This window comes from Eptatretus burgeri, chromosome 4, assembly GCF_056783735.1.
Source record: "Eptatretus burgeri isolate ZD-2024b chromosome 4, Ebu_testis_v1, whole genome shotgun sequence".
Lineage (NCBI taxonomy): Eukaryota > Metazoa > Chordata > Myxini > Myxiniformes > Myxinidae > Eptatretus > Eptatretus burgeri.
Window position 1 is genome coordinate 129,671,615 of NC_140964.1, and position 21,191 is coordinate 129,692,805.

At 43.6% G+C, this 21,191-nt stretch overlaps 1 protein-coding gene across 3 annotated transcripts in view; it reads right to left on the bottom strand.

Moving 5' to 3' along the window:
* Positions 1 to 21,191, bottom strand: part of MIB2 (MIB E3 ubiquitin protein ligase 2) — a 71,665-nt gene that overhangs the window by 14,506 nt on the left and 35,968 nt on the right. For all 3 annotated transcript variants that reach the window (XM_085876181.1, XM_085876182.1, XM_085876183.1), the window contains 4 exons: positions 15,275 to 15,423; positions 7,543 to 7,699; positions 481 to 635; positions 139 to 265 (listed from right to left, as the gene is read on the bottom strand). In XM_085876181.1, the coding sequence (XP_085732307.1) occupies positions 139 to 265; positions 481 to 635; positions 7,543 to 7,699; positions 15,275 to 15,423 (588 nt within the window). The remainder of the gene's footprint in view (positions 1 to 138; positions 266 to 480; positions 636 to 7,542; positions 7,700 to 15,274; positions 15,424 to 21,191) is intronic.

Genomic DNA, 21,191 nt, shown 5'->3' on the forward strand with positions numbered 1-21,191 from the left:
GAGGTCAACAAGATTAAAAAATAAAAAGTCTAGGTACTGGGAAAGAGTTATATTTTTTCATTACGTCTCACCGAAAAACCATCCCGCACTTCTAAACAGACGTGGAAGCAGCCTTAGAGTCGGATAGCTTGGACATACCTCTGCAAGTAACACCTCAAGCACAGCACGATGGTTGTTGAGGACAGCGAGATGAAGAGACGAAAATCCGTCGTCCTTTTGCACATTGGCTAACTGCCGTGCTCGACCCAAAATGCCCTGCACAGCACTACCAGAGATGTGTTGAGGATATGAGAAAAGCCACAAATAAATTAGAGGGAGTAAACATTGTCTTTTCTTTAATTATTACAAAGCCTCTGGAGCCCTTGATGTCCATTTAGAGATCAGAGGCTGGAGTTAATGGCTAATAATTCCAAAGTAAAGTGGTTAACAAATCAACATAACAAAGTATGATTAGTTCTGAAAATTCATGTCACCACTCACATTAAGCAACCCTTGAGTGAAGCGTGGTGAAGGAGGTTGAAACCACGGCGGTTTTTACAAGACAGGTCAAGAGATGGGAGCTCCAGCAGTGCAGTAATTGACTCACTCTGTTTTTTGGAGATAGACAGGTGCAGTGGCGTGTTTCCCTTTTGGTCCTAGAATGCAGAGATTATGGTCAATGCTTAATACCTAGAAAAATCAAATCGTTTTGACTCGACACACAGCACAGCTTTGAAGAACGAAACAACAAGAACTGGAACGGCACTCAGTAGAGCGCATACCTCCGCCACATAATGCCTGATCTACGAGAGCATGTCAGGCCCAATACATTTTTGAAATATCGTGCTATATATCGTTTTTGGCCCTATCTCTCAATGGTGAAGAATCACTTTTTAAAATTCTAGTTGCCGGATCTGGATCCAGATCTTCACCAAAATATAAGCAGTTCATCCTTGTCACACACCGAACCTGTCCACAAAATTTCATCCAGATCCGTAAACAACTTTTTGAGATATCCTGCACACAGACAAACAAACAAGAAAAAGACCGTGCAGAACACAATACTGTACTTGCAAAATCCACCCCCCTCTCCAAAGGTTGCCATGGATACATGAAATTGTCCATTTAATTAAGATTAAAATTCACAATCTTAATCAAAGTTCAGGCCAATCGGATGAAAACTGATTATTTTTCAGATTGAAATTGATGATTTTAGAAGTTTGACCTTGAGTTGACCTTTGACCTTTTGACCGCAAAAATAGTTGGTTTCCCAATCCAGTGACATAATATGCAAATCTTGTTCAAATTTCAAGTCAAATCGGATGAAAAATGACAATTTCAGAAATTTGACCTCAAGATGACCTTTGACCTCAAAATCAATAGGCTCCTCAGTTGAGACAACCTCTACAACTTGGTAAAGTTTCATGACGATCGGTTTAGAATTGTGACATGTAGGCGACAGACAGACAGACACAGACAGACAGACGGACACAGACAGACAGAATAACAAAATCGACTGACCAATATACTTGAAAAATCTTCGATTTCGCAAGTAACAAACACAGAAAGGGGGTGAAAACATAACCTCCTTCACCTTTGGTGGCAGAGGTAATAAAAATCCTCATCGAGGACACAGCTGCTAACCACACCTTAAAAATTGTATATTTTAAGTATGTATATTTTGAATTTAAATAACTAAATTAACTAAATATGTAGGTAGTGGAGATGGTGAAGTGTATATAAAAATAAATAAAAGGTTTACGTTAGTGGTGGAGATGGTAAAGTATGTATAATAAATAATTCAAGATGGTACGTTGGTGGTGGACATGTTAAAATGTAAATAATAAATGAATAATTTATGGTAGAATGAAGGTATGCAAGAATGGTAAAGGGTAGAATATAAATTATAAATATATAAATAAATAAATGAAAGATTACCCCCGTGTGGGGGTGACGGTCATCTCTGTAATGTTTTTTTACTATCATAATCGATGAACCGTTGCCAGATATCTCCTAAAATGACAGACTAGATAGGTTTTGAAAATGGCAACTTTCACAACTTTCTTGACCTTGACCCTGACCTCGAATCCGGGAAAAATATGTCGTTGGGTATCACTCATCGACCTCTACCCACATACCAAATTTCATCAAGATCGGAAGTAAAAAGTTTTCTTTGTACCGGGAGGTGTTTTTGACCATCTTCCAGGTTACGTAGCGGCTAAACGGGACGGAAATTCAAAAACCTGTCCGGTTAGATACAAGATAATATTTTTTACTATCATAATCAATAAACAGTTGCCGAATATCTTGTAGAATGGCAGACTAGATAGTTTTTGAAAATGGCGATTTTTATAACTTACGTGACCTCATGACCTTGACCCTGACCTTGAACCTGGACAAAAGTTATATCGTTGTGCAACACTCATTGATCTCTACCCACATACTAAGTTTCATCAAAATTGGAAAGAAAAAATAGTTGACGTACGGACGGACGGACGGACATTTGGTCCGGCTTTATTAGGTCATCTCGGTAGAGATGACCTAAAAAATCACTCAATAGAGTGGCAACTTGGCAAAACAGCACAGAGTAGAATGGCACTCGGTAGAGCACATACCTCTGCCAGGTGGAACAGTTTATGTTTTGTATCCCACTGATGGGCTGGATCTGAACCAAAATCCAATCCGCTTGTTCTTGTCACCTCTTCAACTCGTCCACCTTGTTTTGTCAGAACTCGTCCACAACTTTTTGAGATATATTGATATATTTAATTTTTGGTCCTATCTATCAATTTTAGAAATCAGGCTTGTGTTGACTTTTTGACCTTAAAATCAATGTCGTTGAATTTAGCGACCTGGCATGAAAATGCTCTTCAAATTTCAAGTCAATCGGATGAAAATTGACAATTTTAGAAACAATGTAAATATTTAGCCTATTTTGGGTTGACCTTATGGTCTAGGTAGACCTTTTGACCTAAGATAACCTAAAAAGTAATACGTGGTTGCATTCACTGTCCTGAAATGCAAATCCTGTTCAAATTTCAAGTCAATCGGATGAAAATTGAGGATTTTAGAAAATTTGGCTCAAATTGGCCTCTCGACCTGTTGGCCTACGTGGACCTTTTCTGTTAACTGAATTTTACAAAACTTCAATGTAGGACTGTCGCAGGGTCACAACGATCAGTTGAGCAGTTTGGGCTGGAGGCAAACGGACATACGCGCATGCACGCGCACGCACGCACACACACTCACGCACGCACGCACGCACGCACGCACGCGATTAACATACTTGTCCAAAAAAAATTTTTTTTTTGCCCAATAATAAATGAAGGTGATAAGATATGTCTGTAACGGTGCAGTAAAGCATATAGAAATACGGTGTAGGGTTGGGGATGCAAGTTCTCTACGTAAATATTAGCGGTTCCGTTAACAAGGACAGTCTGCACCGGGGGTACAAGACCCTCGCGAAGGACCGAAACGGTGTTTATAGTTACCACATTCAATACCACTCGTCCCCAAGGATCACCCAAATGAAGCCCCGTGGGGCAGCCCCCACAAAAACTCTTCCACCCCTCTCCAAGACTCTCCAGCTGACCTCGCCACCATGGCCTCCAGTGTGCCGGCTAAACAGTCCACGGTGGTCATTTAAAGCACAAAGCGCTTTCCGCGTGTGCCTTTTGTCTTCAATGCCACAGGTCCTCACCTGGCCTACCCTGAAAACAGGTTTTACACAACAAACATACTCTATACTGTCTTAATGGTGACACTGCCTCCTCAGTGCATGTTTTGCAATATGACTTACCTTTCACCAAATAGCTATTACAAGAGAAATCTAGGCTACATTGTCACACGGTCCATACTATCTACACTAATAAAAGGCAGTGTATCAGTGTGTGTTTCTGTGTGTCTCCTCCATAACTCCAAAACGATAAAACGTAACAGCCTGAAACTTTGCATGCGTAATAAGAAAACTCCAAGGAAGTGCAAGAGTGAAAATTGGGTGTTTGGGATAATTAAAACACCCCTTTTGAAGATAATTAACGGGAATATTTAATTACATCCTTCATCAGGTAATCTTCAGCCACCTTACTTTGTTGGGTCTGAAGTCGTTTCCTGGGTAACCTCATTGGGGTCTGAAGACGCCATGTTTTTTGACCTGCTGGACCATCACCTTGACTTGGAAGATGCTGTTCGTCATAGCTACGAATCGCTGAGTAAATTTCAATGCCTATAAACGCTCGGAGACGTCAGCGTTAGTTGTTTTATTTCATTTCCGCATATGCGTTCACCACGAGTATCTCTTAAATTAAAACGAATTACAAAATTTAAGCTCCAGAATCGAACTAACAAGCAGTTCTGACTCCAAAAAAAGTGTTCACTTGCCCAATTTGGACATATGTTACATTTTGGGTGTCTCTGGGAGGTGTATGTTTAATATGACTGGAGTCACTGGACGGTGATTGGCACTTGCTTGCCAAGGGAGCCCTTTCTTAGCAACTGTTCCGTTTGAGTGCTTGCTTGAATGCTTAAGCCACTTTGCGAGTACTCTCCAAGCTGCTTCTTTTTTTTTCAATCTCACATCGATTAGACGTACGTTTCGGCCTTTGTTGGGTCCCGCGGTGCCGTGCGGTGGTTGCCTCGGGAGGTGTCTTATCCAATGAAAAAGTGTGCGATCTCCATTTGTAATCCACCTCTCACTTCGACATCGATGCATATTAAAAAAAAACACAATAATATCCATCAGACAAGGTGTTCGCCACATTCGTTCTCGCTGTGAAGGCATCAAGTACAGATCGACATTTTGTGTTCTATGGATTGGTACATTTTTTAAAATTGAATTTCACTAATTACCCACTTTAAATCCTCTTTCAAAGAACGCTGTTTCACGGTAAATCTTCGTGTTTGTCGTTTTTATTTACTTGATGCGTGTGTACATTTGCACATGTGTGTACATACATAAAAACAATTACCACAATGGCGTTTGGCACCGGTGTGTGTGTGTGTGTCGTTGATTTGCTATCTACATATGCGGGTTTCAAAAAGTGAAATGGAGCCCTCCCAGGTCTCAAAGTATTTGTATGTGTGTGTTGGTTTGTGTGTGTGTGTGTGTGTGTGTGTGTGTGTGTGTGTGTGTGTGTGTGTGTGTGTGTGTGTGTGTGTGCGTAGGTTTGTGTGTGGGTGTGTGTGTGTGTGTCGGTGTGTGTGTGTGTGTGTGTGTGTGTGTGTGTGTGTGTGTGTGTGTGTGTGTGTGTGTGTGTGTGTGTGTGTGTGTGTGTGTGTGTGTGTGTGTCGGTTTGTGTGTGTGTGTGTGTGGGTCATTGATTTGGTATCTACATATGCGAGTTTCAGAATGTGGAATGGAGTCCTCCCAGGGCGGGCTCAAAGTATCCACCTTCATTTCAGTCAGGGGGTCACGATTCATGGACCAAGCTGTGAAGTTTTCTGTTCTCAAAGTTTTGTGTTGAGGGCTCTCTTCAGGATTGTCACAAAGCCCCAGACAGCTTCCAACTGTGGTTTGTTTGTAATAATATTCCCAGGGATGTTTTTAATATCAATATGAGGTTCTTTGTCATCATTCCCATAGCTCCAACTAACACTGGTTCAACTTTGGCATTCTTCAGCTTCCTGGATCTTTTCACTTCATTCTTGAGGTCTTGGTATTCGGTCACTTTCTTAATTTCTTCATTATTTATTCCAAAATCACTGGTATAAACATCTCAGTTGGCAATGCCTTCTTCTCTTTTTTTGTAGCCAAGTATGATATCTGGTTGCAACGCTTTGTTTTTGATGTTCACAATCGATGGGATCATAAGGTCGTACGTGAGCGGTACCTTCCATGTTTTCAGTCTATGCTTTTGGTTAATGTTCCCACAAATTTTCTAGAATTGGGATATCAAAGTTTTTGCAGATGTGCCGATGGTTAACATTACAAACTTTGTTGTGTCATTGTGTGTGCCGCTGTTCTGATATGAGATTTTTCTTTTTATTTGTGTTCGGTCATTAAGCATAACATATCACTCTCTTTGCTAAAGCCACTTCCACCCCTCACATATCTTTTTTTTTTCCTCCTCCCCCCACCCCACCCCACTCTCTCTGTCTGTCCCCTCCTCAACCCCCCACCACCTCCTCCAAATAAAATGCAGCACTCTCCTCCCCAACCTCTGTCGCTCTCCCACTGTCTCTCTCTGTCTGTCTGTCTGTCTCTCTCTCCCCTCCTTCCCACAGTGAATAGCAACGCTTCATGAGGCGTTGCTCTCCCCACCTCCACCCCCCTTCCTCGCTCTTCTCCCCTTCGCAGCTTCCCCTTCTTCACCCACTCCTCGCTTCCCCTCCCTCCTCTTCCTGCCCCTCCCTTCCCTCCATCCTTCTGCCTCCCCTCCCCCTTCTCTCTCCCTTTCTCTTTCTCCACCCCCCTCTCATTCACACCACCGTCAACGAAGTAACGGGTTGTGTTTGCTAGTTCTTAATAAAATCTATCTACGTACCACCCCCCCCCTCCTTCTTCCACATAACTATGTATTGCATCGCACCACCCCTGGTGTGATGGGAGTATTACAAGTCATAATAAAATACCCAAATTCTCTGCATGAAAACTATCGACATCATAGAAGTGAGGAATTATCATACCCAAACATCATACTGTTTGTTTTAATGACATGAAATCCTGAACCACTGGACAAAGAGTTGAAAACTGGTGATTCATGATCCAGTGAATCCATGACTCCCCAGGCCCGACCCAGACGTCTATTGACCTCTGACTCGCAGCCAGCAGAGACATGAATAACACTGCCAAGGTAAGTGAATCTCTCCACGACCTCAACATCCTCACCACAAACAGACACAGACAGGACAGCAGCATCCAAGATGTCACCGAAAGCCTGGATCTTTATTAGTTTTGACCCAAGAAACCCGTAATCCCAGCGGCTCCGACTCCTCTTTCAGCACCTCGAGGGCCCCCAAAAGGATGTCTAAAGTCTCCGCAAAGATGACTGCATCATCTGCAAAATCAAGGTCCGAGATCTTGACATTCCCAAACGATACACCGCAACTTGATCTCTCCTACATCCTCCCTAAAATCCAGTCCATACAAGTGCTGAAAAGTGTGGGGGCAAGTACACATCCCTGACGAACTCCAGTAACAACTGGAAATAAGTCAGAGATGGTACCACCACACTTCACAGCACTCTCAGTACAATTTGACCAGAGGTACTCTTTTCTTCCTATTTTTATTATATTTTAAAGAAAGACACTGTTGACCTTCACCATCCACAAGTGAGTGCGAACGCACGAGCAAGCCAGCTTAAAATATCCTGCAAGGAAAGCACGATGTACTCTTCTGAAGCAAATCCCTGCTTTCAGTGCACTCTGACGACTATCCACAGTTGAAATAGACTTGACTGCTAAGAAGGTGAGCAAGCTATCTCTGAGCAATGATTTACGTCCGAAACAATAAAACTAGTAAAATTAGTTGTTCCTAACTCAATCAATGCAGCAGTAACTATTACAGTTTAAAATTGCACCGCAGTCTGCATGCCGGTTAGAGATTCATCGACATTGATGAAGTACCTGCGCATTTGGGTTCGCACCGAAGCGGCAGAGTGTTCGCAGAGCATCCACGTGACCGAGACTGGCAACATAATGCATGGCAGTGCCTCCAGCCGAGTTCTGTGCCTCCACGGCTGCACCAGCAGAGAGCAGCAGTTCAATCGCCTCACATTGATTCCTTTGAACAGGAAGGGAACAAAAGAACGGCAACGAACGCAGACTTTCTAAAAACGAGCTGTGCCTACCCATCGCTTCGCTGAAGGATTTAATCAAAAGACGGCAAGTTGTACGTCACAAACATATTGCATTTCTATCTGTGAATCTCAACGAGGGTGTAAAATTAAGTGAAATACACGAAAAAGGATTTTTTATAACACATAGTTATCCCTCGCACACGGAGCATGTCCATCTGTTTTATCAGTTTAAACTTATTCAAATTGAATGTTGTACTTTGAACACGAATAGGAAGACAAGTTTGTGCACGTGCGTTTGGGAAGAATTCACTGAGGGCCCGACTTTTTTTTAATGCCATGAACAAACTTTGGTAACTTTATCACAACCTTCATCACCTTGGTACATACAGGGTGATGAACGTTGTGATAAACTTTCATCAAAATCGTATGTGTCGTTTCAGAGAGGAAATTGCAAGTATTTGTGGATGGACGGACGGACGGAATGACGGAAGATACGCCGAACTACTCCCAGAACTACGTTCCTGGTGAGCGAAAAATCACCTCGCCGTTTTGTAATAAATTTAAAAGGTAAATGTCTTGTGTTTTGGTTTATTTTGTCCCGCATTCATTTTATTTACATGTTTATTTCAATGTTAACGTGCTTTATATTTATCTCAATTGTGATGTGTTCATTTCTGGCTACCGCACACCTTCTCCTATAGTTTCTCAAAGCCCAGGAATCAAACCCCTCTTTTCCCATTGGCCCTTGGTTTCCACTATCACAGTTTTAACTGGTGCGGAATTATCTAGGAACCTAACCCCTGCGATACTTGAGGGCTTACTGCACTTGGACAAGTTATGTGGGGTGGTGTATGTAACAGGAGCTGTCAAGCACAGGCCCTGGGAAGTGAGTGTAGCAGGTGAGAGGGTGCAGTATCGGGGTGAAGAAGAGGCCACCGATATGGCTATGTACGATGACGTTTGATGCTACGTTCTATGGTGATCAATATAGCCTCCATCTCCTAAACTGTAACTCAACGTCATCTTATTACAAATATATAAGGGTGATGTATAAGATTGCTTCAATGGCATTAAACTTCCAGATTTGTTTTTAAAAATGATCTTTCAAAACATTATTTCATTTAAAATGAAATATGTACCATCGCACTGCATGGGGCATCATGTTCTATGAACTCTCTAGTTGTTCTTGTGTGTTTGATTCTTCTGTGTACTTTTATATATTTTTCATATTGCTTCAAGAAGTATTACTTCATATAATTTTGTGTTCACCTTCCAAATTCGTCATGCTTCATTCAAAGCATGTTCCTGCTGTCCGTTGGAACTGCTTCATTAAAGCTTGACGTCCTGTTCCCTTCTTTTTCTTCAACTCCGGAAAGAGCGGATTTTAAAACAGGCATTTTAAAATATAATTTGACAGACAAGAATCTTTGTTCCAAGTGAATCAATTATTCGCTTTCCTTCCAAGTAAATCTATTATAAGCTTTGCAAAGGTACCCAGCGTTGTGGGACAACGCCAGGTACCTTCTCCCACCTCTTCCCCTCTCTTCTCCCAGCACTTCCTATTCAACACTCCACCACACTCCCTCCCTCCTCCCACCCCAACCCTTCCCCTCCGTCTTTACCCCCCACCCCCCTTCTGGACTCACATCCCATCCCTTACCCTGCCTCCTCCCACAAATGAATTTTCACAGGGTGTATATTGGAAAAAGTTAGCTGAGGTGGTAACCTTTTTGTACAAGCTCTCCTTTCACCCTTGAGAGTTATTGTCGTTAGATGAACGGTAAAATTACGTTTAAATTGATGTATAGGTTGTGTTTGTACTATTTCGGTTTTTGAACAATTTGCGCATTTGAGAGGTCATGCGACTCCTTCGCTGAACTTACCAATCACTTCCAACAACTTCATGAAGTTTTTTTTTTTTAAACCTCTGACACCATATTTGTCTCACTGACAGTGAATCAAGTGATTTAACCATGTTTGAGCAAAATAAGTAATTAAAATTACAACACAAGTAACTGACTCCTTAATTTCCCTCCTCCAGTATGATAGACCTGAGCCCCGGCCTAGCGGCAGAGATGATTTCCATCAAAAACTCTATTCCTCACTCTCCATGCACTGCCCTCACTCCCCCACACCCCAGGAATACCTCTAGCTACGGCTTTCCCTCCACTCCGACCTCATGTTTATATGTGTACTGTACCGTCCACCAAACAGTGATGACTCCATTTACACATCACTATCCGAAAACATGGACCATCTTCTGTCTTCTCATCCAAACTCTCTCTTCCTCATGTCTGGTGACTTCAATTGTCATCATGCCAGTTGGCTGGGTGTGGGTACCTCTCTCACCTGTCATGGCACTTCAACAAAAGCTTTCTGCGACTCAATGGGACTGACTCAATATGTCAACTTCCCGACCCGGATCTCAAACAACGGTACTCTATCACTTCTGGATTTTATTTTGACAAATTTCCCAGAAAATATCTGCTGTTCTTCCTCTGCTCCAATCAGTTCATTTGACCATATGCTTGTTAAAGTGGTCATCTCTCTGGCTGTTATTAGCGAACCACCTCAGCGCCGAAGAGTCTGGCATTTCACTCAGGTCGACTGGAAGGGTCTTGAAGCACCCATTAAACTTCTAGACTGGTCTCCCATTTCTACTCTCACTGACATCACTTCATCCTGGGAATTCTTTCAAAGAAATTTCTTTTTCTCTTCTTCCTCCTCCTCCTCCTCCTCTCTCTCTCATGCACAGACTTATCCTATCGCGTATTCAGTTGTCCTTCCCTTCCTCCCACCCATGGTACACTGAAGCTAGCTAGTGTCAAGACTGTTGGCCTGAAGCAAATTGCCTTCGCCTCATGGAAGGCAAATCATACTGAAGGCAATCTCAATTCTTTCCACAAAGCTCGGAACAAGTGTGTGTCTACCCTCAGGAGAGCCAGGAAACAACATCTTTCTCATTTCAAGACTGAACTCTCAAACCTGTTTCCCTCCTCCAAATCCTTGTGGCATCTAGTTAAGTCTGTTTTTGGTGTATGTTGCTCCTCCATCCCTACCCTTACTCAAATGGCTGCACAGCTGACACTGCACATGAAAAGGCTGGAAACCTAAACTCCATGTTTGTTTCTAAATCTTGTTGTTTTTTTACCCCCCCCCCCCAGCTTTGGAACAAACTCCCACACTGTCTTAAATCCCACTCTTCCCTCCAGATATTGAAAACAGCTGTTCACCACCATCTCTTATCTAACCCCCATCCAAAATCTTGATCTCTTCTACCCCTGTTAATCCACCCCAAACCCACCTCCTTCAAATTCCCTGCTTTCCTTCCTGAAAGTCCCTGTAATGTCCATCTTGTATTCCCCATGTCCCCGCCCCATCCCTCTCCCTTCCACAGATCTCCAGTCATCTCTTTTCCCCACTATTTTGTGCTTCCCTCTCCCGCAGCTCTTGTCTCTTGCCTTGTTATATGTTCTATGTGTTAGCTCTTACACGAGCCTCAACATGGTATACAACAGGGGTCGGGAACGTTTTTGACCCAGAGAGCCATGAAAGCAAAATATTTGGAAATCTATTTCAGTGAGAGCCATATAATATATTTTAAGACTGAATTCAACTAAATGTGAGTATAATAAGCCTCTGAATTTATTCTTTTAAATAATGTTGTTATAATACTCACCATTAATGGGACTTCTGGTGCTGCATGGATTTGCTGATGGCTTTGTTGTCTGGTTGGTACTTGGTGAGGTTAAGCTTCATGCAAGCATTGAGGCTTTCATCCGTTAGACGTGATCGTAGGTTGGACTTGATGTTTTTAAGATGTGAGAATGACTGCTCACAGACATACGTAGATCCAAACAAGGTCAATACAGCAATACTCACACGCTGCAGTGTGTGGTATGTGACAGGAAGCGCGTTCCAAGTTTTGATAATCAGCTGGTCTTCGGGTTGAAGTTTTTTTCATTTCTGTCCACATGTGCTTGCTCGCCAACTCCGCTTTCTGTCGTGCGATTCTTTCCAAATCTTCATTCAGTGACTTGAACTTATTCACCCACATGTCTGAGGCCTTCAGGTCAGCCACTTCTGCTTCAAAATCTCTGACGGAGACACCAGGAATGTAACTCAGGTCGGCTGTGTTCAGTGAACTCGTTTGGATGGGTGATGAACTTAAAAAAGACGAGTGTGCTCACGAAATTCTCCAAAGTGTGCTTTGAATGACTGTAGGAGACTGGATGTGAAGCCAGCTAACTGGTGGAGATCAAAGTTTTGAGTGGGCTCACTTGCTGTGCATGCATCTTTAAATTGTCTCAGTTTTTCAAAATGTAGTAAACAACCTGTTTCAAGATCCATGATAAAGAGCTCCAGCTTGTTTTCAAAAGCAAACACGGCTTGTTGAAGGGATAACACTGTATTTCCAATGCCTTGCATTTTCACGTTGAGCTCGTTCAGATGTTCAGTCATATCCACGAGATAGTAAAACTTGAGGAGCCACTCAGTTTCGGCTAGCTCAGGATGCTCAATCCCTTTCATTTCAAGGAAAGTCCGGATTTCGTTCAGGCAAGCCGCAAAACGGCGAAGCACCTTCCCTCTTGACAACCAACGCACATTGCTGTGCAAAAGCAGACCGTGATAGTTATTTCCAACTTCATCCAGCAGTGTTTTAAACTGGCGACCATTTAAGGCTCGGGCAACAATAAAGTTGATCACACGAATGACCAGCGACATCACTTCGCCAAGCTGCCCATCACACATCTGAGCACAAAGTGCCTCCTGGTGTAGAATGTAATGGAAACTTAGGATGGGTCTATTTTCATGTTCACGGAGAAGCGCCACAAATCCTTTGTTTTTCCCCACCATACACGGAGCACCATCAGTACACACCGAGATAAGTTTATCCATTCGTAGATTTTTTTCTTGAGCGAACTCCATGAAAGACTTGAATAAATACTCACCTCTTGTGGACCCTTTTATTGACAGAACAGCAAGACTTTCTTCGTGCAGTGTATCCCCAGCAGCATATCTTGCAATCACACTGAACTGCGACAAATGGCTTACGTCTGTTGACTCATCCAAAGCCAGGGAAAAGAATGGCGCTGTATTTATGTCCTTCACTTGCGTTTCCTCCACTTGGTTTGCCATCATGATGGTACGATCATGAACAGCTCTTGCCGACCGAGGCATGTCTTGTATCAGTTTGATTACCTTGTCTTTGTTCGGAAGATCATCAAAAAGTTCATTGGCTACATCCAGCATGAACGTTTTTGCATACTCGCCATCTCTGAATGGTTTTCCGTTACTCACTATTGCTAAAGATCCAGCAAAGCGAGCGGAATTATAGTCACCTTTCCGGGTCCATACGCGGGGTTGCTGCTGGCTGGCTTGCACCCTGCTCAGTAGCTCTTGGCACGCTTTCTTTCTGCTGCTCCCACAGGGGATTTTGATGCAAAGGTAGCATGGCGCGTGTCGAAGTTCCGCTTTATATTCGACCGTTTCATCGATGCAATTTTGTCATTGCAAATTAGACACACCACAGAACCTGCTCTCTCCACAAAGGTGAATTCTTCGGCCCATTCGTCCTGAAATGTACGATACTCCTCATCTTTTTTATTTTCGCCATCTTCTTCATCGAAGGGTTAGCTTTGAGAAAATGAGAGATTGGGAGATGTTGACCCAACTGAGGCTTGGCAAATAGTGAGTCTGGCTGGCCTGCACACAGGCTTATATACTCGAGAGGTGCGGCGCGGCCGGCCGACTCTGGGATGCTGTCGCCTCAGCGGTGGCGCGTGATTGGTTGAGATGAATTCCGCTACGCGTCTCGGCGGCGGCACGTCATTGGAGGAACCGAAATCACTAGTCGCCTCGGCCGCATGACTGGACGAAACAAAAACCGCTTCAGCCAATTCGGAGGCGTTTTTTCTTCTCTCCTTCTGCCAAGTTCAGCCCTGCACGTGAATGAAGCACGACACCATTCAAACTGTAGGTAAAGCTTCCGTGAGAAATATTGGGCTTTCAAAGTTTCAAACTCCAATTTTATCTGCGAGCCAGATGCAATCATCAAAAGACCCACACCTGGCTCGCGAGCCACACGTTCCTGACCCCTGGTATACAATAAACACACAAATAAATCAAACCCGCTTTCAATTCCTACCAACCTCCAACTTGCCTCGTCACCTCTAATTTGCTTCGTGTCATGTCGAAATCTTCCCCCTGAGGGACGAATTCATCAATACGGCCAAAATAAGTCGTGGTATCGATGTTGATGTTTATCCTCGTCGCCATGTAATGAATCCGGGGTGTGTTCAGTTACCAAGTTTCTTGTGGAGCGCTCGCCAAGTGGCTTATAAACTCAAGCAAGCACTCCATTCAAAAACGTTGAAAAGGAACAGCTGGCTTAGCAAGCACTATAGCTAGCTGGTTGATAACTGAACACATCCCTTGACATCTCGACAACATACAGTACATACAAAATGCCAACAAAAATGACAGGTTTTTATTTTAATTTTAATTAAAGACTTGAAATATTAATCAGGGCTATTTTTATTGTAATGAAAACGTACCTTGTTCAGTTCTCGACGTGTTATTTTAGTTTTCAAAATGTCCATCAACTCAGATGTGATGTTGAGTTTATGAAAGTGTACGTGCGCATCATAAATATCTCTCGGGAATTTTCCCAGCCTCCCGACTAATTAATTACATGTGCAGGCGTTTCACGACCAAGCCGATTGTCATGGCATCCAATGTCAAATGACTTCACATAATATGTGAATTACATGACCATCAGTTTGCTTGCAAGCCGTGAAAAGTCGGGCGAAAACCAAGTTTTTTTTTTTTTTTAAATTAAAGACCACTATTTTCTTCCCTCTGCATTATGAGAACGTACCTTCATCAGGCGGTGTAAATTAGACTGCTGCCGCAATCGCTGCAAACAAAACATGCATTACCTCATTTCGTTTGCACGAGTTGTGATCAAAATGTACCTTTGTTTCCTCAAAACGGTCCCTTAATTTGATGATAGAGGACGCGTTGTTCAGTCTTCAAATGTACACCAGAGGCCTGTGCGGCCTGTTCCGAGGCAAGGCACTTTTGATCAGGCCGAAACAAAATGGCACATTAAGACCCCTGCGAGGTGAACGCAGGCTGACCAAGGATATCCTGTTTTTGTTTTTTCATGATGAGATGAGTTAATTATCTTCAAAAGGGGTGTTTAAATTTATACAAATACCCAGTTTTCATTCATGCACTCCCTTGGAGTTCCCTTAGTATGCGTGCAAAGTTTTGGGCCACAAGGTTTCATGGTTTTGGAGTTATTGGGGAGACGCACTGACACATTTGTTGATATAGATTCCATGCCAGCAGGAACCCTTAGGAATAAAACGTGGCGGGCACACACGCGGACAGACGGGCGCTTCTCCCTTTAGTAAAAGACGACAATGAGGGGGGGGGGAGGAAGCAGGGTGGGGGGGTAAAAAGATTTGGGAGGCCAACACTGCAATTGGAGAACACAGTCACATTATAGACGAAAGTCAAACTGCGTGTGGTGGTACCATGTCTGGTCTCACCGCATTGAGGCGAGGTGCAGTGCTGTGTTGCCCTCCACGTCAGAAATGGCAAGTTCAGCCCCAGCAGTCAACAGACAAGACAAAACATCTTTATGGCCAAGGGCTGCAGCCATGTGGAGGGCTGTGTGACCCTGATTATGAGTATCCACCTGGGGTTTGCAAAATGAATACACAGAAAAGCAATATGGCTAGGGAAGAAAATATACCATCAAAAAAACCTCAAAACTGAGTCAGCTATTTCATAAACTTGAGGACAAAAATGCAAGCTGCCAATCACCTTCTACAATCAATTTGTTTTGGGATTTCCACCAGGGTTTAGACATGAGAGAAACATGTCGGATCAAATCATTACATCTACAATCAAAATCATTTTAAATGCAAATCTCAATCCTCAACCTTGAAGACAGTCGGGATTCAAATTAAAAACTATATTGTGGCGACAACGGAATGTAAAAGGAAGGTTTTTCGTAAAGTAACACTTTTACACACTCTATGGAGATGCAGCCCTTGGAGTAGTTTGTCACTCTATAGCCCAAAAGGGTTAAAGGGATGCAACCCACACATTACTCACCATGGCTTTCTTGTTTCCGTTATCTATAATCGAATGAATCGACCTCCTGGGTCAGTACTCTCATGCCCTTTCCTCCAGTCCAATAAATGGCATCTCCCCTACTTCCTGCCAAGTAATCTTTTTATTATTTTTGAAAATCTTTCTTAAGGCCCAGTCACACCTTGACGTTTTAGCCAGCAATGGCAACGTATTAAAATGTATGTAAAACGCTGGCTTACGTTGAACTTTTAATGTTTTTTTTAAAGATTCGGACGTATTCATAACGACTTGGTCTTATGCATAACGTATTAGTAACGGACACAGAACGTTTCGTTGTGTTATAGATAACTTATACCAACGAATGCTGAACCTGTTGTCGGCCTTCACAACCTATGCCCAACGATAGTCTAACTTATGCATCGCGCGCTGCACGCATCGCCGACGATGACGTGGCATAGGTTATGAAAAGGCTGCCGCACAACGCTTCAACTCATAACCGCCGCAGAAATGGAAGTGTCAACATTGCAGTCACACCTTGGCGATCTTGCCAGCGTATGCCGACCTCTGAAAAATGCGTCTAAAACGCTGGCGCACGTCGAATACGGTATGGTTAAGTTTGGTATGCGTGAATAGAACGCTAAAGTATGCTATCATACGTCATATTAAGTGGAGTACGTCTTGTAATTTTACAACGTACTTTCCGTATGACACACGCTCCGCATGCGATGGGAATAAGTTGTACGCACGATATGCGATCGTTGACACACAGACACACGTTACTTGTAAGTTACTCATAAGTCAAAACACGTCAAGGTAATGGTTAGCGTCAGTGTTCCAGACTCCCAGTTTTTTTTTCTTCTTCGGTATGACGGTGTTCAGTGTACAATGCGGTTATGATTTAAATCGTTGAGCAGCAGCCTATTAATTATATTATATTATAACCGCACTAGAAATCGAAGTGTCAAAATCACCATTATACCGAAGGAAGGAAGAAAAAAAAAAACCAGGGAGTCTGGAACACTGACGCTAATCATTACCTTGATGTGTTTTGACTTATGAGCACCTTACAAGTAACGTGTGGCGATGTGTGTCACCGATCGCGTAACGTGAGTACAACACGTTACTCATAGGTTAGAAATAAGTTTCGGGTACGCTAAACATTACCTTGACCTGTTTCGACTTATGAGTAACTTACAAGTAACGTGTGTCAACGATCGCGTAACGTGCCTACAACTTATGGCCAGCGTTATGCGGAACGTGTGAGTCATACGCTGGCATAAGTCTCAAAATTTCAAGCATGGAAAATTTGAGGACAAACGAAAAGTATGTTTAAAGCCAGCGTACAACGACCTATGGCAGTGTTTTTCAGCGTGATCTCAATGTTATCAAAACTTACCCATAACGTATTTGACGTGTACCAGCGTTTTAGACAAATTTTCCAAAAAATCGGCATAAGCTGGCTAAAACGTCAAGGTGTGACTGGGCCTTAACTCCCCCACAGTCTTCCTTGAACTAAGAGTGCTGTTCAATCTGTATAATATGTCCTTTGTCTGCCTGGTTGCTTATGCCACGCTAATAATTTGCTTGTCTTCCACTCTTTGTTGTCCAGCTCTTTCACAGGTCTCACTCTCTTGCATTAAAGTAAAGATTCTGGTTGGAGTGTCATTTACACACAAACAAAAGTAATGGATTGATATTATTGTTGTGGAAATGACTCTTATAGTGGGTTAAATATGTTTAATATAGAGTAGTTATTCCTAGTTTAAAGTATAAAAAAGTAATAGTCCAGGGGGTTCAGGGTGGTGGGGTGGGGGAGAGGACCCCAATTCTCTGTATGTAAATGTTTATCGTACAGTATCACCTGGTGGAAGGGCTGACAGAATGGCCTCGAGATACGCACACTCGCCTTGAGGCTGTCTAGCCTGAGTTGGAATCCCGACCCAGCTAGTTCCACAGGCAGGGAGATTCATCAATGCGTATGCCATCCCTCGGATCGATGTTAAAAGGGAATCCTGACATTAAAGATCCCACAGTGTGCTTCGTGAAGAGTGGACGAGCTATCGCCGGCATCCTGAACAAGTGACAAATTCCTGCCCTAACCAGCAGACGGCATTGCATCAGTGACAAAGCCACGCCCTCAGCCAATGATGCTAACCCACAGCCTTGTGCTGCATACAAACAATAAAGAAGAACCTGGTGGAAGCTGGTATCACAAGTCATATGATAATGAAATATGCTTTCAACATAAAAGTAGGGGTCAATAACAATGGGTTCTTTGCCATTGATCTTTAAGCTTCTGAAAGAGCCACAAGCATACTGATAAAAGGAGTCATTGGCTGGATCATCACAGTTGGCCGATTTGACACTCTCATCTGAACAAACATCTTGTGATGTTGGGATTACAGGCTTAAATCCCTGTATTGTGTTGACTTGTTAAAGTGCCAATGCTTTTGTTTTCCTTATAGGTGACACAAGTACAAACACCTTCATAAAAAATGAAAAAAAAGAAGTAAAAAAAGGACTGATGCACAATACACCAAGATTATATGTAGAGAAAGAATAAGATAATAAATCATCTTTTAAAGCAACTATTTAAAATTAAGGATAAAAATTAAGAGAAAAAAACAACAACAAGAAGGGACATAATAAAATCAAACTTAATCAATCAAGGATACTCACAGCAAATTCCACTTCCATCATTACTCCAGACACGAATAATATTGTTGTGGGACAGGGGTCGGTGGCGAGAACGACCACAAGGTGGGGGAGGTTTGCGTCGTCTCCCACCAAACTCCCCGGAATTGTAGGCCGTCGCTCGGATAACTCCGCGAGCCGGCGGGTCGTTTAACCGACCGTGGTCACCAATATCTCAACCGCGTAGCGTAGGGTCTATTTGTCTATAACCAATTTACCTAATTAACTACGCGATTTTCACTACCGGGGAAACCACGCCCTCGGCACATCTTGCTCGAACCGGGTCACTCCACCGACTGCGGTAGAGTTCCAACTACCGACTACCAACTCCGGTTCAGGTGCATCCGAGCGGAAACTGCCAAAGCGGGTTGGCTGGAATTAACGGATTATCGGGGATAAAACCCCGCCTAAACTCAGATCCGATCCATGCTGGACCAATGCAAGAAGGGACGGAAACGAACTGGGAACATTTCTAACAAGTTTTATTTACAGTAAATGAAGACACAAAGCAAGACTTAACGCGAATATGCAAGAAGTATTTACAATGATCCAAAAACATTTATTCAATTCTTCTTACAAGACGGGCCCACACGCAGACACACACACACAAATGAAAAGAAACCCAGAGTTCTTTATTGGAGCCTCGCAGGTGAGGAGAGAAACAAGCTGGGGGTCAGACGTCGGTAGGGTACCTGGCCGTCGAAGAAAGGGGGTACTCCGTGCTACGGTGCCTGACAATGGTCGCTGGTTTGGTCCCCAGTCGCACGTGTGGGACTCGAAGTTCGTGGCAGAGCTCGGGTGGTGAATAGCGAGGTCCACGGAGGGGGGGGGGGGGGTCGGGGCCGCTCATTCCTTCCTTGTAGAGGGCCAGCAGAGACACGTTCGTCGCCTCGACGACCTTCGTAACAGCAAAAACCCCTTTCATGACAGCAAAAATGCTCCAAAACTCTCCAAAAAGACCCACCAAAAACTCTCCAAGACCCCAAAAAGACCCGTGCCTCAGAGAGTGTTCGGGAATTTTATGGACCTCCCTCAGCGGGGAGGGGCCTTGGTGAACACACCTCATTGTCCGCCTTTGATTGGACAGGGTCCCACGGCATACCTTTCAGGGGCGGGGCCTTGGCCCTTGCCGGGAAACCCCACCTACTCTTCTACGCGGGTTCGTACTTGACGCGTAACAGTATCAATGTTGCAAAGGTTGTCGTGAAAGAGTTACAACATTCGTGGGAGCCGAGAAACCGGAACCGCGAGATCTTGCCTTGGCACGTCAGGGTTCGAGAAGGCAGCTGGTTGGTGGTGGATCGTGATGGGCCGAGGGATCATGCAGATGGGATGGTTGTTAGATGGCTTGTTGAAGGGTTCGTTGGATGTAAAGATTTAATAACCTAACTAAAAAGAAATCGCAACGCACGCCTTTGATTCTCCCACTAGACAAAAGGAAAGGGATCTGACTACACACATACCTAACAACATAACTGACTTTTGGGACATCTGTAGGTTGAATGCTTATGGTTTCCAGATCCGTAACAATATGATACGAGTTCCCTTACAAGGAACTTTGATGCAGGTGGAGGCCGCAAAGCCCATCAAAGTCTGCGCTATTATTCCCAACTTATCGATGGTTGTCTGCACTCTATCCGATTTAAAACGCTGAGTGTCACGCAAGGAGCACGTACCGTTTTTAAGGTCTTCAAAACGACTCGGATGGGGTTCGAACCACCGACCTCCTACACTCAGAGTGGACAATCTAACCATTTTGCCATCGAGGCTGGTAACCTCAGCATTGAGGCATTACTGATTACAAAAAGTGCATGTCACGAAACAGTAGGGTTCGGCGATGTATCGACATACTGGTGTAATCAATACAATTTTTCAATATCGATATACCTACCGGTATTGGAATTCTGAATCTACAACAACAACAACAAAAAATTTATAATAATAAAAAAGAAAATCAGTTAAAACATTTATTTTTAAAGGTATATCACCAACAAATAGAACAAAGGCGTTTACAATCTGTAAATATCGTACATGATTGAAAAATCTTTCATGTACTTGGTGTGTCGGCCAAACATGGAACAGGAACATTGTGACGTATTGTTGTGAATCTGGAAGCCATGAGCACACAGACATTCAGGTTCCGAGAGCTTAGTTATTTTGATAAGTATGTGTTTCTAGTTAGAATCCATCCCCTAGTCGAATGGGTGAATAAATGTGCGTTATTTTAATAGTTAGGATTTTTACACCCCTGATAACAACAACATGCCTTCACCTCGACGCCATTGGCAACGTGCTTTCGACCACGTAAATGGGCGGAGTTTCCTCGGCCACCAGAGCTCCGACTCCGCCCCGGAGAGATGGAATGTTCCCCCCGACCAATGGGAGGCGTGAGACGACTCAGACACCGACGTTCCCACGAACCCTGGACCAATGGGAGGCGTGAGACGCCTCAGACATCGACGTTCCCTCGAACCTCGGACCAATGGGAGACGTGAGACGTCTCAGACATCGACTTTCTCATGAACCCTGGACCAATGGGAGGCGAGACGTCTCAGACGGTGATCCTTCCCACACACCCCCACCGCAGGAGAAATGCCATATAAGAAACGCCAGGGCCTTGGAAAGGGGGTGAGCATCAGGGGTGAAGGTCAGTGTGAACGTCAGCATCAGGGT